This window comes from Hermetia illucens, chromosome 4 (genome assembly GCF_905115235.1).
Source record: "Hermetia illucens chromosome 4, iHerIll2.2.curated.20191125, whole genome shotgun sequence".
Taxonomy (NCBI): domain Eukaryota; kingdom Metazoa; phylum Arthropoda; class Insecta; order Diptera; family Stratiomyidae; genus Hermetia; species Hermetia illucens.
In genome coordinates, this window is record NC_051852.1 from 133,061,510 (window position 1) to 133,079,868 (window position 18,359).

An 18,359-nucleotide genomic window follows, 5' to 3' on the forward strand; every position below is an offset into this window, starting at 1 on the left:
GGTCTCAAATCAATCCATGCCCGAAGAGGTTCGTGGGATTATCTCAATACGGCGGGCGTGCCATGACCTTTACCACAAAACCTTAACTAGTATTAAATCCTGCTCAAGCGATTATTACAGAAATGGATTATTTTCGGTGCTAAAATAATGTGAATTCGTTGCCTATTTCACGTTTGTTTCTGGAGGTCTATGCTTTCGAATTTGCCTTTAGTTATTTACGTGTTTTCCACCCCTCACGGGATCTGCATAATACAAATGCTTACTCCCAATTTTCATTCCTATTTCCTAATGAATTTTCCCATGAAACTGCGTTCTATTCTATCAATTTGCTTCAAAAACAAATTGCATCACTATTTGGAGATTTCAAATCAAATATTTAAATTCCGCTCTTCCTGAATTACATTGCAATTAAAATCGGCCAAAATTCAAACTAAGTTAATTAAATTGCAAGCATTGCTCTCCCTTACCCCAGTTTCTCGTGGTGGCGTGGGTGATGTGGTTATGAATTTCGGCGGGGGTGTGTTGACTGGTTTCGGTGGTATAGGAGGCTTAGGTTTCCGCTTCAGCCATTTGTGCTCCAGACATTCGGTGGCAGTCATACGGGCACTGAAACGAAAAGCAACAAACAGGAAGGACGCAATCATTAAAAGTTCAACAGTTCAGTTATAAGTCACTTTCTCTTTGTTCTACACAGACAAATTGCAACTTACCTCATATCCTTAACAAGAAGTTTCGTTATAAAATCCAGGGCCTCCGACGACACATCGTTAAACGCCTCGTCGTCAAAATCATATTTGGCAATAGTCACGTTTGCCATAGTCTCGATGTCAGTCTCTCCCATGAATGGTGACAAACCTGACAAACTTTATTTTAGAAAATTTAATTAACACAACACAGAAAACTGCTTTGCTTGGTAGTTGAGAATGGAAGTTCCATATTAGACTTAAATTAGTTTCAGTTCGAACGGTTGAGGGATTTTTGTTTGATATTAGGGTGCCGGCTGAATCTATAATTGGCAGGCAACGGAAGTGGCGTACTTACAGAACATAGCATATGACTCCGACACTCCACATGTCTGTACCATATGATATACAATCGAAGTTCACAACCTCAGGGGCTACAAATTCTGGCGTTCCGAAGAGTATCTGTAAAGGAAGATAGGGGACGTTAGCTTAATTGGTTCCTGGGAATCTTCTAGATGAATAGAGGGAATTATCTCTGAAAGCCATTTGCAGGCACAATTTTTTTCCTGAGAATATTGTAGATAGTTTTGGTCCTGGGGCTGTACAATGAACAGTAAATTTGTGTTACCGCATTATAGTTCCAAAGGACCTGGAGCCTGATTAGCATAAATGCATAAGTTTGAATTTATTCCTCAAGGTCTTTTAAGATATCTTAACTGCCAATTAGTGGGTTGCATTCAATTGCTATCTTAGACTTGCATATAGGCGGGATGAAATTGAACACCTGTTGCTAGTCATGAAAGGAGCTAATAGTCGATGACATATTAAAACAGTTCAGGGTACAAGCATAAGCAAGTAAGGGTGTTCTATTCGTCAGCAAAATGGACTCAAAATGGACTCACCTTTTTTGTCAGCTCAGTCTTCTTACCCTGAATGAATTGTACAATAATAAATTCCTACGCGTAACAAGTCGAGAGTGATTATCTAAGGGAGTTTCATTGACAGTTATACAGATTTTTATAGGTAGTCGCTGAAGGGAAGAAAAAGGATTTAGGAGAAAGTTTGTATTCACCCCTTCTGATGCTACAAACTCCTAAGTCCTTCACTACTGTGAAAAGGCAGAGGGAGCAGAATGTAGCGGACCCAAATCTTCAGTTTGCAGCATTTACGAAGGATAGCAGCTTCCTAACTATCAGAGATCTCTTTGGGGTTCCCAAAGAATTGTTAACCTAGTGTGCGCAGGCGTGTTTTACATAGAGTCGGTCATTGACAAGGAAGTGACTGAGAGTTTTTTTCACCTCTCCGCAATTTTCACAGTAGGAATTGTAGGGCGAGTCGAGTTTTTTTTCACGTTTGGAACAAAAGCTCTCATGAACGGGTGTAGCTATAGAGGGTCAGGTCAGGTGCTTAGCGCGGGTGGTAGGAAGTCAGCTACTGTTCAATAGTAAATTACATCCTTCGCAATCACCAGCGAAACGCTGAATGTGACCATTGGGACATCGTCAGTGTGGAGCAATCGTAATCGCGAAACAAGACAAGACGGGAAGGTCATTGATAAAACATAGGAGCCTCAGTAGAAAGCGTTATGGAATTCCAGGAGAAAAAGGGAAAGAATAAAAAAAATTACTGGCAAACAAAACGGCGTCCGTAGTTCATTTCTTGAATTAACTTAATCATTAGAAACACAGCAATATACAGAATTCCAGAATACCTAGTCACGGAATCGTGTCTTCCAATCTTTCAGAGGTAGCCCCATCTATCTCTTGACTCGTTTTGCCAAGCGACAGGCAGACAGTCACCCGAAAAGCTCTCGGTCTCTGCAGTTTGACAAGACGCTTACGTTACACCTCCTTGCCAAGAATGTTAACCCATATGTCCGCACCATAGAGCGGAACGGACTGCGTTGCACTGATAGGAAGGCGTCTCTTGGTAGATGTTTTTTAGGGCCCACAACATTCGCCATAATTCGACTTAGGGTGGAGACTCCAGCTGCAGCCTTGTCCACTGCTGCTTTGTCTTCCATAGCGCAAGGCGTATCAATATGCCAAGCCTGCTTTGCGCCTATTCAACAATATGTTCGGCAGCAAATGCCGCAGCACAATCCACATAACCGACCAAGCGGCACTCTTCTGGCATGTCGAGTCATACAGGCTATTGTAGGAAGCGTCGCAGACATCCGGTTTTAGATCGAATCCCTTTGCTACCTCCGACGTCTTATAGAGCAGGAAGCAGTTTCTCAGATATTCGCAAGAGATAACTTGACACGTAGAATATATTTTCTATTGTGCCTAGCATTTTTGTTCATCGTACAGAACTGTAGACCTTTCTGACTCCAAGCGTTTTCACCAATTTTCAATGGCTGTGTGCCTCATCTCGATGAACCACCTCCATGACCTCCATAACTGCATTTCGCATGGATCTACCTGCTCTAAAACCGATCTACCTTGGGATAAGTGATCGGCAACACAAATTCTTTCAGCGAGGCTACCCCTGATGGGCATTTAGTTTACTTCCGCGGACGTGTCAACCATACACAGCAGTCGGTATGCACAGGAAACTCAAGGTCTCCTTTCCATTTGCTACTCAGTGCGAGCCTAGCAACGTTCCGGCGGCAAGAAAACATTTTTTCCTTTAGACAAGCGTTGAATGCACCGGGCACTGAGTGAAAGACTTGTTTTCCGGTGTATAACATTACGGGCTCGGTTATTTTTGTTTGAGGATTGAGGGAGTCCAAAGTCCGCACCCAGTTGCTGTCGGACTGAACTAACTGGGAAGAAACTTTCTTCCGCATTTGTGGTCCACATATCTCTTTTTTAGCTAAATACTCAAAAATTCAAAAAAGTGACTGACAGAAAGCATTGAATTACACTGCTCCACGTTGAACTCAAGGGAGGTTTTAGGTTAAGTCCGAGCCCGTTTTTTGCCACTATTTTCAGGATCCATTTCCTCCAGAGTCTGGGTGAGACACGCCACATTTAAGCGCTCTGACAGGATCCGCCCCTCGGTGACCAAAATGGGATCCTCCACAGCAACAAGCCTGTGTCTAAAGTTCAGTATCGTCTCATTATGTGCGTATGTGTAATTATCGTTTATCTAACACATAATGAGATGTTATCCCTAAACACCTAATTTAGAGAAAGTCATCCCTTCAGCCTTGGGCAGAAATAGGAAGGCAGGTGCCGTCTCGAAGTCAGGTGGCAGTGGTACCCGATAAGTTCCAGTACTGTTCGCTGGCAACGTCTTCGGATAGAAGTATCTGGTGGTCGACTGAATTAAAGGCTGTAGAAAAATCTTTATAAGTGAAGTGCCATGAATTAGGGTCCTTGACAATAAAGTCATTTTACGAGATACTACAGATACTTATCACAGCCAAAGATAGGTTATGCTTCGAAGAATTGAGATCTTTATATTTTATCATGCCCCGTTTCCGTTATACAAATGATAACATCTTGCTATGACTCCTGGAAGGCACAAAGGTCTTTGTGCAAACGTTTGTTGACTAGCCGTCATAATCATCGCCAAATTTGCGAACACCATATATGACCATTTAAGTGCACCTCAGCGAGTAATTCCTAGATGGGGCATCTAGAATGGGGGCAGGCTTACGCTACCCACTTTATTAGGGTGGAAATCCGGCTGGCACAAACGGTCAACGGCTCTTAGAAGGCGAACATGAAAACTTTGGTAAGGCTTTATCCGGACACTAAAGTACCTCATGGACAAAAATGAGATAACGGTCTTGGCTATATGAGCGCAATGTAAGAAAGAGGAGGACACGGTCCTGCACTTGATATGCAACTGCCCGGCTACCTCAGGTCTTCTAGGAGAGGTTGTCAGACTCGCAGGAATTTTTGAAAGTCGCAGGCAGGAAACCGTTGAATAGGTAATTTTGGGGAAGGGTACGATGGTGCTAATATATGAGGACATGGTGTGAGCTGGTGCCGAACAACACTAACCTAACCTAATACAAATGATATGATGATTTTTCCTAATTTTCAAATTCGGTAGATATCTCACTTTGAAAGGAACTAGTACTTTCTCGGGAAACCATTCTTAGTTCATGGAAGAGCCGAAAGTGAACCGACCTACCTCCTCAATCTTATCTGACGATCTGAAGACAAAGAGATCACTTTCATTTTTGCAAGCAAGAAAAATCTATTGATTGGGGTTTGGAGTATTTTATGATGTAATAGCAGGGGAAGAAAATTTTCCGTCGAAAACTGGGTACAACGAGGAGCTATCAATGCTAACAGATTGAATGATTACACTGCGTCGTACGAGCTTCGGTGCTGTGAGTTTTTTCACGTTGAAGGCCCAAGGGGCCTCATCAATACCGGTTTTTTCGGTATTTCTTCCTTAGTACGTTATGCGAATGTGGTCAATGTCAAAGGAACCGTGTCGGGCATTTGATACAAAGGGATTGGAGACTGCCGTTCCTAGGTATTTCTGGCATTCAAATAATATATGCAAAGAAATAGGGGGTTGCTATTTCTATACATCGAAAAGAAGAAAGGAGGAAGAGGGAGAGATAGAGCGGCGCAGAGGAGAAGAGAATGGGGGGGGGGATAAGGAAAGAGAGAGAGAGGGAGTAGAGAGAAGAGAGGGGAAGAAAGAGAAGAGGGAGTAGAGAGAAGAGAGAAAGGAGAAGAGAGGAAAGAAAAGAAAGGGAAAGAGAGAAAGGAGGGTGGGAAGGAGAGGAGGCAGGTTAGGGAAATAAAGAGAGGAGGAAAAGGGGAAGAGAGAGAATGAGAGAAAGGGAAAGAGAGAGAGAGGGGAAAGGAAAAGAGGAGGCGGAGAGAGAAATAGATAGAGAGGAGAGAAAGAGAGAGAAACTGAGAGTTGAAGATGGGGGACTCAGAAGATCTAATGGCTGAAAGGACAGAAAGTAGGAAAAGGAGCACGTCCCATCCACATAGGGGTAAAAATATCGGTCTATACCAAATGGACGACAAGCGTACGAAGGATAAGAAGACTACCTAATATACTTACCCCGTAAAAAAAGTGTAACTCTGTGTCAATTTGGGGTACCAGTAACAATCAACACAACTTATACAAACCCCCCAAGTCAGTATAATTTGTGCTCAACTTTACAATGTGAATAAGTTTATTCGGAGGGCTTCAATCGCCAAGACTATTGAACTGCTTCAGAACGGCTTAAATTTTCTCTTTCGAAATATTTTGAATGGAAGGGTTTTCAACATCGGACTCGCTTCCAAGATTTGCGTAAATGAGTAGCTCATGAGAGCCAATAGGTGTAATAATAGAGTATCCACCAGAACATAACAAGCATCAGAACAAAATACAGAATCGGAGCTGCAGATTCCAGGAAAGCGGCTGTGGGAAAGGTTGAATAATTCAATCGGAACATAAACTCCGAAGAAAACGACCAATTGGTTGGTGGAGAGCAAGTACCGTTAGTACATCAAAGAGAGAAAATTAGGCCTACAGAAAGGCACTCCCTACTAAAAAATGGCGGGAGGAGGATACGGCTGCAGATAGACTTTAAACTTTTCAATCTAGCACAAATTTTTAAGACAAGTAGATCTAAAAGTTAGTAGGCAGATGGTAATCATAGAATGAAAGGTCATTAAGGAGATTGCTACCAACAGCAGGCTCTTCCTGGAAAGGGATCTAACGCCTATGTTGATAGTTATCATTAGCTTAGAAGTAAAAATGATCCCGATAAACTTGTCCAAAAATGGAAAGATCGCCTTATGCAACAAGGGGTTAAATTGAATCTGAATAAAACACATTTTTCGACGACCAATCTCATGAATTTTTGGCTCCTTACATGGAGTCTCCGGTTGTGGATAAAATCCGACTCAATAGGTTACGGTGGGTTGGTTACTTAATACGTATGGATGAGGATGATCCAGCCCGGAAAGTCTATAAGGGCAATATCTATGATAGAAAAAGAAGACGAGGTAGACCCCACCTGAGATGGAGCGATGACGTAGGTCAGGACACCAGACAGCTTTTAGGGATATGGAATTGTTGACCTGGGCGCAAAACCGGGATATCTGGAGTTCCTTATTAACAGGTTTTAAGTAATTAACATTACTTATATTTTTATTAAAATATTTAAGCGAACATTTAATATTAATGGTTTTACATATTATTAGTCCTAATTCTAATCAGCGAACTCAACATCAATTCTAGTCAGCGAACTCAACATCAATTCTATTTTCCAAATCAAAAAGACTTCAGTGTTCTTTTTTCAATTCCAAACTTAATATTTAAAATCAGTGACAGGTCTGAAAAACATAATTACTGCGATCTTCCACTCCCTTGGCGTGCTACGCAAAGTGGATAGATCCGCGCCATCTATATTGCTCGCACTCGCAACATTCGAAATAAATTTCGAATGCTGCGAATCCTGCCGCGCCACATCACTCCGCCCCCAGATGAAACCTAGGGGTTTCAGCGACTGATCCCCGAACTTCGTTCGCCGTTAATCCGCAAAGCGGACACGACGTTGCTTCGGGGCGCACGCGGGTTTCAGCCTGGACAAAGAGACCGCCTTTTTGTGACCACCGATCTCGAGCTGGAAGAAATGTTCTCCCCGCTCGAGAACGCGGTACGGGCCCTCATATGGAGGCTGCAGCGGCTTCCGGACGGCATCCGTTCTGATCAGCACATGCGTGCATGTGTCCAGTTCCTTGGGCGAACAAGCAGGTATGGACGAGTGTCGAGTGGGTGGTGGCGCCTTGATGCGCCGGAGATTGTCCCTCAGCAGACGCACCAACCCCGACTCCGTGAGACCCGATCTCTTGTCGAAGACCGGATCGCTTGGGAGTCTTGGGTTCTCCCCGTAAACCAGCTCCGCGGGGCTGGCAGCAAATTCCTCTCGGCGGGTTGTACGAAGGCCGAGTAGGACGAGAGGCAAGACTTGCGTCCAGGACGGGTCGTCGCGTGCCATAATGGCGGCTTTCAGCGTCCGGTGCCAACGTTCCAACATCCCATTGGATTGTGGGTGGTATGCCGTAGTCCGCTGGCGTTTAAAACCAAGGAGTTTGCCTAACTCGGAGAAAAGGGTGGACTCAAATTGCATTCCCTGGTCAGTGATGACCACTGCAGGGACGCCAAAGCGAGGTATCCACTCTCGACAGAGGGCTTCAGCACATGATTGCGCCGTAATGTCTTTCAGAGGTATTGCCTCAGGCCACCGCGTGAACCTGTCGATGATTGCGAGGCAATACTTATAACTGTGCGAGTCTCGCAAAGGCCCTATTATGTCGAGGTGTATGGTGTGGAAACGCTTGGTAGTGCGGGGGAATGAGCCCACTTCTTTCCTAACATGCCTGGAGACTTTACACTTTTGGCATGCGATGCACTCTCTGGCCCAGGAATTAATATCCTTGTTCATGGAGGGCCAGAAGTATTTTCCGGTGACTAACCGGTTTGTTGTCCTGATGCCGGGGTGCGCCAAGTCGTGAACTGCGTGGAACACTTCCTTGCGAAATGTGGCCGGAATGTATGGCCGAGGTCCCTTTTCCGAGTCTTCGCAGCAGAGCGAGAGGTTTGAGCCGAAGATGGGCAACTCCCGAAATTTGTATTTGGGGTTGGACCTGAGGCTCTGAAGTGCTGCGTCATCCACTTGCGCCTTGGCAATAGCCGAGAAATCGAGTGAGGCGGGGATGTTGACTTCGGAGACACGAGACAAAGCGTCAGCAACAATGTTGTCCTTCCCGGACACGTGCTGGATGTCCGACGTAAACTGGCTTATGAAGCTCAGGTGTCGAAGCTGACGAGGGGACGCTTTGTCGGGCTTCTGTTTCAAAGCGAACGTGAGAGGCTTATGGTCCGTGAACACTGTGAACGGCCGGCCCTCTAGGGAGAAACGGAAGTATTTGATGGACAGGTATGCGGGGAGCAGTTCGCGATCGTAGGTGCTGTAGTTCCGTTGAGCGGGATTCAACTGCTTCGAGAAGAAGCTCAACGGCTGCCAAACTTGGTCCACCTTTTGGTGAAGGGCAGCACCTACTGCGATGTCAGAGGCATCAACAAAAACGGCTAGGGGTGCATCTTGCAGAGGGAATGCCAAGAGCGTAGCGTCAGCCAGTTGTTGACGAGATTTGTCAAACGCGCAGATAGCCTCTTCAGACCACACGATCTCTCGTGTGTCCTTAGTTTTGGGGCCAGACAAGTACGCGTTCAAAATGGACTGGAGATGGGCGGCCTTGGGCAGGAAACGACGGTAGAAGTTTAGCATGCCCAAGAACCTCCTCAACTCCCTCACTGTCTTTGGACGCGGGAAGCTTGTTATCGCTTGCACCTTGTCTGGGTCGGGCTGTATTCCTTCAGGGGAAATGAAATGGCCGAGGAATCTCACCTGTTGTTGAAGGAATTTGCATTTCTCAACGTTTAGGACTAAACCGGCCTCAAGGAGACGTTGAAAAATGCACTCGAGATGGGCTAAGTGCTCAGACTCAGTGGAAGAAGCGACCAAAACATCATCCAAATATACGAAACAGAATTCGAGGTTTCGCAGGACAGAGTGAATGAACCTTTGAAAGGTTTGCGCCGCATTGCACAATCCGAAAGTCATCCGGGTGAACTCGAAGAGTCCAAAGGGTGTGCATATTGCCGTCTTTGGAATGTCTTCAGGAGCTACTGGGATTTGATGATAAGCCTTGGTTAAGTCCAAGGTCGAAAAGATGCGGCAATTTGCGAGGTGATGCGCAAAGTCGTGGATGAGTGGAATTGGATATCGGTCAGGAACAGTCTGTGCATTTAGCCTTCTGTAATCCCCACATGGGCGCCATTCGCCGTTTGGCTTAGGGACCATATGCAGTGGGGAAGACCAACAGCTGTTTGAGGGCCTGCAGATACCCTGTTGAACGAGTTGTTCAAACTCTTTCCGTGCAATTGCCAGTTTCTGAGATGGTAGAGGACGCACCTTCGAGAAGATCGGGGAACCAGTAGTGATAATGTGGTGCTGCACATTGTGCTTCACTGGTTTGGAGAGACTACAGTTGGTAGTAATCTGGCTGAACTTTTGGAGAAGTGCCCGAACACGAGAGTCGGTAATGTCTTCTAAAAGAACGGAAAGATTATTGCCTGGGTGAGATACCATATGTCCCGACGAATTAAGGTTGGTCGTGGAATCTATAAGAGACTTGTTTTGCAAGTCCACCAGCAATCCATAGTGACACAGGAAGTCTGCGCCTAGTATGGGGAAGCTGACATCCGCCAGGATGAAACGCCACGAAAACGTCCTACGCAAGCCAAGACTCACGTCCACTTGCCTATACCCGTACGTGTTTATGCGGGAGGAATTTGCTGCCGCAAGTTTGAGCGGTTGAGGGAAAAGTTGATGATGCTGGGGTACGGGAAGGACCGAAACCTCCGCACCCGTGTCGACGAGGTAGTTGCGCCTGCTGAGAGGGTCGAAAATAGTTAGGCGACGTGGTGCTGCGTTCTGGGTGGCCGCCGCCAAGACCCCCCGCGGACCTAGTTTTTTGTGGTAGGAGAGAATCTACACGGTAGCGTACATCTTGTCGCTTTATCCCCGAATCTGCGGTGGTACCAGCAAATCCCTTGGTCCGTGGACTGTCTTGACGACCTGCTACCTGATCGCCCTTTTCGGATGGCAGACCGCGAGCGTGCTCGCGATCTGGCGCCCGAACGCTGAGCGTCCAACGTCGCCCGCATCTCGGCCATACTGGCTGTTAATGCAGCAATCTCGCGCCTCAATTCACCCACCTCATCCGACGGTGGTTGAACGGCCGCCAAGGTTGGGCGTACGTACACCTCCTGGACCTGGTCGGCCGTTGCTGCCAGTTCCTCCAAGGAACCGGAGACACAAGCGAGGATCGCCTGGGTGCCCTCCGGGAGCCGACGCAGCCAGAGCGACTTGATGAGATCGTCGCCGATCTTGCTCCCACCCAATTGCCTCATTTCACGAAGCAATTGGCTGGGAGTTCGATCACCCAACGTTAAACCCGCCAGCAAGTGGTCTAATTTTGCCGACTCGCTTGCCGACAGGCGCTTGATCAACTCGCTCTTGAGCTGCACGTACGATGTCGACTTCACCACGTCGGACACCAGAAGTATGGACTCTTCGTCCAGGCCGACCACCGCGTAGTTGAAGCGGGTCGCGTCCGATGTGATGCCGGACATTTGGAATTGTGCTTCCAAATGCACGAACCACAGCTCGGGGTTCCGCCGCCAAAACGGAGGAACGCGTACGGCGAGGGCGGTCACTTGTGGGTCCGATGGGCCTGGCGCGTCTTTATTGTCAAACGACATTTTTCTTAAGTACGAGATGTAGACGCGGTGAGTTTATACTGAATCACGGTGAACTTTACACCGACACGGCAGGTCGCACCCACAAATGCACGCACGAAACGAGAAAAAACGAAGCGGACGCTATCCAGCGCAGACCAAAAACACCACCAATGAGAATGGAGGACTCGCGATGTTAAACACCTGCACGCCGTCTCTTGCAGCGATTTCAATTTTTTTATTACTATTTTTTTTAACTGAATAAATAAATAAATATTATATATAAATGAATAATAATTTCACTTAAGTATAACTCCTTGACGGCGGCGCTGGTCGAGTTTGTCGGCTGTAGCTGCGGCGTTGGCGGTGCTGGGGACGTCCGTTTGTTGCTGTTGTTGATCGTTGTGGCAATGATGACTAGTCCGGTGCGTGAAAGGTGTTGTGCAGGAGGGCGTGCGTACGGGAAGTCGCGTAAAAATCTACTTCTGGAGAGGGTCCGACGTGTGTCGCGCAGTACACTGTGTAGAGAAGGTTTTCTCGCGTTTTTTCTTGCCTCTGCTCCGACTCGGGATGTGCAGATGCGACACGTTTTCGTGATGTTTACCACATCACTCCACACTCAACTGTAGATACGAACGCGTGAAAATCGCTTGCCGTACGGTCTACTGATGTTTTGGAAGGATTTCTCAGTCTTTGGAAGTTCTATTTCTGCCGTGTTGCTCGGACGAATTTTTGTCGTTAATAGAACTTCACCAATGTCGGCGATGGTGGACAATTATTCACTTTTAATATTGACTTAGAGTGAAATACAATTAACTTATAACAACTAAAACAGCGGCACCTGCTGAGGAGGCGGCGATGGTGGCGGAGCCTTCGGCTCCTGCTGCGATAGCGATGGTTGCAGCGGTGATATTGGTGTCGGCTGCGACGGTAGCGGCTACGGCGGTGACGGCGGCGGCTTCGACCTCTGCGGCGATGGTGGAGTTGAGTGCGGCGGCGAAAGTGGCTGCGGCAGCGATGGCGGCTGCGGCTGCAGAACTCTTACTTATCTCCAATCGGTTGTTGCGGCTGCCTGCTGAGCGATTGTGCTTGCGCAGACTGCGATTTGTTGATGGGGATGATGATGTGCTTGAGTTTTTCAATTTTGCAGGTTCTGGGAATTCGGGATCTTAGTTGTTGATGCTGTTGGTGCGAGTTCCGGGGTCACCAATTAAGTAATTAACATTACTTATATTTTTATTAAAATATTTAAGCGAACATTTAATATTAATGGTTTTACATATTATTAGTCCTAATTCTAATCAGCGAACTCAACATCAATTCTAGTCAGCGAACTCAACATCAATTCTATTTTCCAAATCAAAAAGACTTCAGTGTTCTTTTTTCAATTCCAAACTTAATATTTAAAATCAGTGACAGGTCTGAAAAACATAATTACTGCGATCTTCCACTCCCTTGGCGTGCTACGCAAAGTGGATAGATCCGCGCCATCTATATTGCTCGCACTCGCAACATTCGAAATAAATTTCGAATGCTGCGAATCCTGCCGCGCCACAGGTTCACTGTCCAATGAAGCATATATGATTCATGGTCCTCTGTCGCGGCACGCTCATGAATCAAATATGATTCACAATATACCTTAAGTTTGAAACTTTATAGAATTCGAATTTGAGAAAGTAGAATAGAAGTTTTACCTTGGCTACATTAATGAAGCCGTAGTGTCTTAAAAAATGTAAAAACATTTGGTAATTTGTATGTAACTTTTATTCAATGACTTTTTAAAAAAATGTTATACATCATAAACAAGAAATAAAACGAATACGAAATAAAAGTAGAGCATAATCAAATTCTTAAGGATTATTTTTAAAGTAAATAACAAACTCCTTTGGAAAAAGAAAGAAAAAAAAATGTAAAAATAACTTCTATTAGGAAAGTATAAAGGAAATATTCAACAATGAACGTTATTGAAGCAGTCTAAACAAAAAGCTTTCTGGCACTGAACACATTCCGTATGCACTTGCTTGGCTTTCGAGGCAGCCGGCATTCCTTCCTTGCGTAATTTTGTGTAGCAATTTGTACAACGTTTTCGCACAAGCATGTTGTTTCGTCGAGGAATTTCTGTTAGCTAATGTGTCGACAGCCCTTGGGAAGGAGGCCTAGCTGGTGTGGTTACGTTTGCAGAAGGTCCAAGAAGATGTCGAATAATTTGCTCCTGGACTTCTAGCATGGTAAGTGGAGCCCCGGTGGAATACTCGTTGTATATGCATCTCGCATTAACCACCGATACTCTAAAAAGCAAGTCAACAGCAACTTTTTTGAACCAAGTCAGACTTTTGTGCAACGGAGAATGATATGAGGAAAGCTGGTCTGCTACATCTATGCCCTTCTTTGCATCGTTGTAATCGATGACGGCATTTGGCTTCAATGTTTCACCCAATCTCGTACGCACGCTGGTCATCTCGTCCCCATGACAAGTGGATATCATGAGAACATCACGTTTATCATGCCACTTCAACACGGTAATATAGTTATCTTTTTGTCTAGCGACACATTGTCCTTTTTTTTTCAGTTTCGATTCGGTAACGTTCAATGGCAATCCCACTCGATTTTTTCGTAAGGTTCCGCATAAGTCAGTTTTACGATCTTTTAAGTATTTTGCCAAAGGAACACTGGTATAGTAGTTGTCAGCAATAAGTACTCGTCCTTGATCTAGAAGTGGCTCGCATAATTTTGCAACGACAGTTCCAGGTTTATCTAGCCCCTCATACTGAATAGAGGCACCCGCATAAATTTCGTAAGACCATGTATAGCTGTTTACTGTACAGAGCTTATATACTTTTATACCATAAGAGCTGGCTTTAGAAGGATTGTACGTTTTTATTCGTAATCTTCCGTAAAATTTAATCATCGACTCGTCTACAACGATAACTTCCGGTGGAACATATAAACTTCGGAATTTTCCCACAAGTTTTTGTACGAGAGAATCAATTTTATGAGTTATGTTGCTGTTGTCTACCTGCATATCCGCAAAATGCCAACATCGAAGAATCGTCACGAACCTGTTGTATGACATCTGAATGGAATGCATAAGTGGACAATAGTACAAAATATCTAACTTCCAATAATGTTCTATTGACGGTAATATTTTTACACCCATGAACATAATTATACCGAACAATTTTTTCAAATCGCCTTTGTCCACAGGTTTCCATCGTTTCATTCTGCTGTGTAGTCCGCTTCGAACATTTTGGTAAGTCTGGGCGTAATTATTTGTGTGCGTAACCATTTCTTCAATCAGACTATCATCCAAAAAGTATTCAAATATTTTTATAATATTGACTTTTCGATCTTCGTCTAATATTTCTTCAATATTTCGAACCCCCGGATTGCCAGAAAAGTTTTCTCTTCCTAAGGCTAATACATCACTTAACCATATCAAATTTTCTTGTTGTTCAAACGGAAGCTGGCGTGGGCTTCCTCTTACAGGATCGCTTTCCTCGTCGGTTGATTCGGAAGGACTAGACGATGCTCGATTCCTATCGTTTTCATTTGGTTGGCTTTCGCAAACATAGTTTCTATCATATTCGATGTCTTCGATGACATCTTCCATTTCCGAGTCTTCCAGCTCTTCTCCATTCGGTACGAATTCTTCATCACTTCCGTCACTGAAGTCCTCATCATCACTATCTTCTATCATTTCTCGAACTTCTTCATCTTCATCAATTTCTTTTTTCCTGAACTCATTTTGAAGCTCTCACAACCAACTTTTTCTTCAAAATACCCGTACTTTCGCCTTTTTATCTCTGTACTGACGTTCCTTTGCGATCAACTGCTAAAATACTGATCGATGCAACACAAATTCCCAAATGCACAAATGTTATGTGTAATCGTGTTCAAACAAAAGAATAACGGTATAAACGCTATCTACATTTAACAACACTGCATTTCACCATAAAATGCAATGCCAGTGCGTCCAATAAGATAAAATTTCATATGAATCATATACGATTCATTGAGCGTGTGAATATAATGCACTTTCATGTCACGCTCATGAATCATATACGATCAAAACTTCAAATTTTAAATTTTCAAATTTAGAATACAATTTTCTAAATTGTGTATATTACATTTGTTATAGCATCGTATTCTAAATTTATTTTCATGGAAAAAATTTTGAGCGCGGAGGGACACCCTACAGATTAGTACGGGGACAGGGAACCTGTTAAGGCAGGCCTAGACCGGATACCGGTTTTTGCGCCGTTGATGATGTTAATGAATCTCATGAAACAGGCACTATCACTGTCAGTGGCAGTGGCCTGCCAAGAATGGATTGATTTCAATATCTTGGGTTTATGCTATCAGTCAATGGGGAACTGCGTTACGAAATTGCTTTACGCGTTAGCGAAACCTGGATAAAGTGGCGTTCCACTACTGGTGTTCTTTATGATCGATGTATCAACGAATGTCTCAAATGCAAAATTTACCGGAATGTCGTTGGCCCTGTTGCGCTCTATAGTTTGGAGTGTTGAGCGACTATAAAAGGCAATGAACGGCGTCTCGCGGGAATGGAGACGAAGATGTTGCTTTTTAGTAGTGGCGTGGCACACCTTGATCATATCCGAAATGAGGATATCCGCGATCGATATGGGGTTGCACTATCGTAGAAAAATTGCGCGAGAGCCGTCTTCGTTGGCATGGTCACATAATTCGCGCTAACGAGAATTGTTGAACACCGAATTCGATGATAAACGACCAAAAGGCTGAAACAACATACAAAATACCTGCAGGTGCTCGGAGGTCTGTTCAATGGAAACAGCAAACCGACAGTCGCTACGAACACAGGAGGCAGAACACTATGTAATTCCAAACAAAGAGTGCCCAGATAATCATAAGGGTAAATCAACAAAAGCTAGATAACTTATAATGGTATCTACTTGTCTAGTTTCCTTGTAATTGGATGACTTTGGTTACATTCTAAACATTTTCCGGAAGTACAAAGAAAATTATCTCCCAGGGAAGTCTGCTTTGCCCTACATAAGATGTGCATCGGAAGCAAGCATAAGCTCACAATGCGTCCTAAAATTTACAGCAACGTTTCTTACAAAAGGTTATAAAACCATTTAATAGGTTCCTGATAAGTACTACGTCAGGGTAACTTATGCTCTGTAAAGGTTGATGACGGCAACAAGTAACGAGGATACAACATGACTACGTACAAAGTCCTGTGGGAAATTTGCAGAATGTCGCATCATTATTTCAAGATTAAGAGCAAGGAAGAACAAGCGGAAATACTTAGATGAAGTAGTTAATTGGCCCGATTGATTTTTCTGATAATCGTCGGTACAATTTGCTGCTCCCTTTTAATGAAAAATCCTCCAGTTTAGGATAATCGAATTTTCAGTTGATTGGATCTCGGCAGTGGTCGTTGTTTTCGATAACATTACAACACTTAAAGTGTTGAGAGGAAAGTGATTTTGTCTGCGGCCTCGGAAGTGTGGGTAGATTGAATATTGAAGTTCGGTATCTGTCCAGAGGAAAATTGATTTATGAGTCAAGGCTGTGGATACCCACTATGAGTGTATGATACATTTCCCAGCATATCTTGTGTCCAGAGCGGTATTGATTTTTTGTGGAAATTCACTTGTACGTAGGAAGAATCAACATTTTAATGAAAAAAAGGTACAGATCAGTGTTTATATTCCTTTACTTCTAAGAGGATGCCCCGGTGGTAGTTTTAAATTTTATTTGCTTCGAGGTAAAGTAAGGGCTGTTATTCAAAAACTGTCATGTGGAAGTTAACTGTCACCTCCAAGGCTCTGGTCAAGTGTGACCCTGCCCATGATCCGGGAGAATGAACCAAAACATCAGAACAGGTGCCAAATGTGTGAACTGCGGGGCCAATAATAACTTCGAATTTATAAAAACCAGCAAGACCAATAAATAACACTAGCGATAGAAAAAGCAAGTTTTAATCATTTCAAATATCTCAGCTTGCTGTGCTCACTTTCTCCGCCCGTCCTACATCCTCTGAATCGCCAATTAGACGTAGAATACACCCGTTGAAATTAACCACCGATCGTCTTTCGCCTACGATAATCAGAGTGGCAAAAACAATTTTTATGCAGGGTCTTACATTGACCTTTGTTCTCAGAGCTTGTTCATTACCACTTTGGAACCTTACAGAATCGTAATATGAAGGTGGATGAACTTGCAAGAGAGGGATACCAAACTGCACTGCGCACTTGGAGTCAGCGGAGCCAGAGCTGTGAGAACCATGCAAGACTGGGAGATCAAGCAATTAACGACAGATTAAAGCGGTCGAAACCCTGGAATAAAGAGATAACATAGAACAGGACCTTGATAGGTCTAAAAACCGGTCACTCTTCTATACCGGAACATCTGCACATGGACAGACACGTGGTGGGGAAATTATAACGGAAATGCAGCATGTAGACTTTGCACCCAAGATGTCCACAAAGCTCAACTAGGCCGTGTTCTTGTGGTGGATACATATCACCTGCGAAATAACACACTCTGAAGAATGACTCGATCAAGTGATTGTAGATTGTCTGCTCAGTCTCACGATTGGAACGGAATTTTTCACGTAAGTGAACTTTCGTGGGACATAAAATAAGCTAACAGGCTCCGGTACGTAATCCAATTATAGCGCCTTCATTTATCATCCAAGTCCTATCGCTAAAATGTATATCCGCAACCTCTCATAGCCATTTTGGAATTCATTTCACTCTGGTCACTGTGAGTATAGTGTTCACTAAGATGAACATTATAGGCATCCAGCTTTTATGTGTATGAACACGTCAATGCTCCGAGAAGAACACTTTCCCTAATATTCGTTTACTTGCTCCTGCTACCTCGCACGTCAAAATCTCTAACTATCCCTTTCGGACCACGTTCTCCGGCGTCCAATACCAGAGAGTTTAGCATTTGCTCATATTCGTTTTGAAAATCTTATTGATGAAGCTCTGGGCTTTGGTTTAGCATTGTTACTGTATCATTTGCTCCGTAAGGTGACATATAACCCACCTTTTATCTCTAGTTGCTCCCAACAGCTTGAGTTCTCCTTTCACCGATAGATAGTTGATGGCGAAGTATGTTACGCCATAGGCCTTTCGTAGCGGTGTTCTTAACGTTAATTCCAGAAGTCTGTTAAGATTTCTAAGGCCCTGTGAACTTTCTTATGCCCGCCTTTTCCATGCGATTGAAAAATGTATCCATAGTTTCGTGTATAGATTTTTCGAGATTCAATAAAAAGTTTCCCTTCTGGGACCTTCTGATGAGGTTAACAGTTTTCTCCAAATTTGTGAGTTCTGAACTTGTCTTTACCCATCTGAAAATTTTGCTGTATGAACCTTTACCTCGTTTGGAGATGATGGTCATCTCTAGTCGTCTATTCGTCTTAATTTCCTTTTTCTTAGGCGCAACCTTTTT

The 18,359-nt window shown here is 44.1% G+C and overlaps 1 protein-coding gene across 2 annotated transcripts in view; it reads right to left on the reverse strand.

Moving 5' to 3' along the window:
• The window catches only part of LOC119655348 (myosin light chain kinase, smooth muscle), a 134,451-nt gene that overhangs the window by 16,104 nt on the left and 99,988 nt on the right, over nucleotides 1-18,359 (reverse strand). For both annotated transcript variants that reach the window (XM_038061200.1, XM_038061201.1), the window contains 3 exons: nucleotides 1,042-1,145; nucleotides 711-863; nucleotides 468-606 (listed from right to left, as the gene is read on the reverse strand). In XM_038061200.1, coding sequence (XP_037917128.1) covers nucleotides 468-606; nucleotides 711-863; nucleotides 1,042-1,145 — 396 coding nt within the window. The remainder of the gene's footprint in view (nucleotides 1-467; nucleotides 607-710; nucleotides 864-1,041; nucleotides 1,146-18,359) is intronic.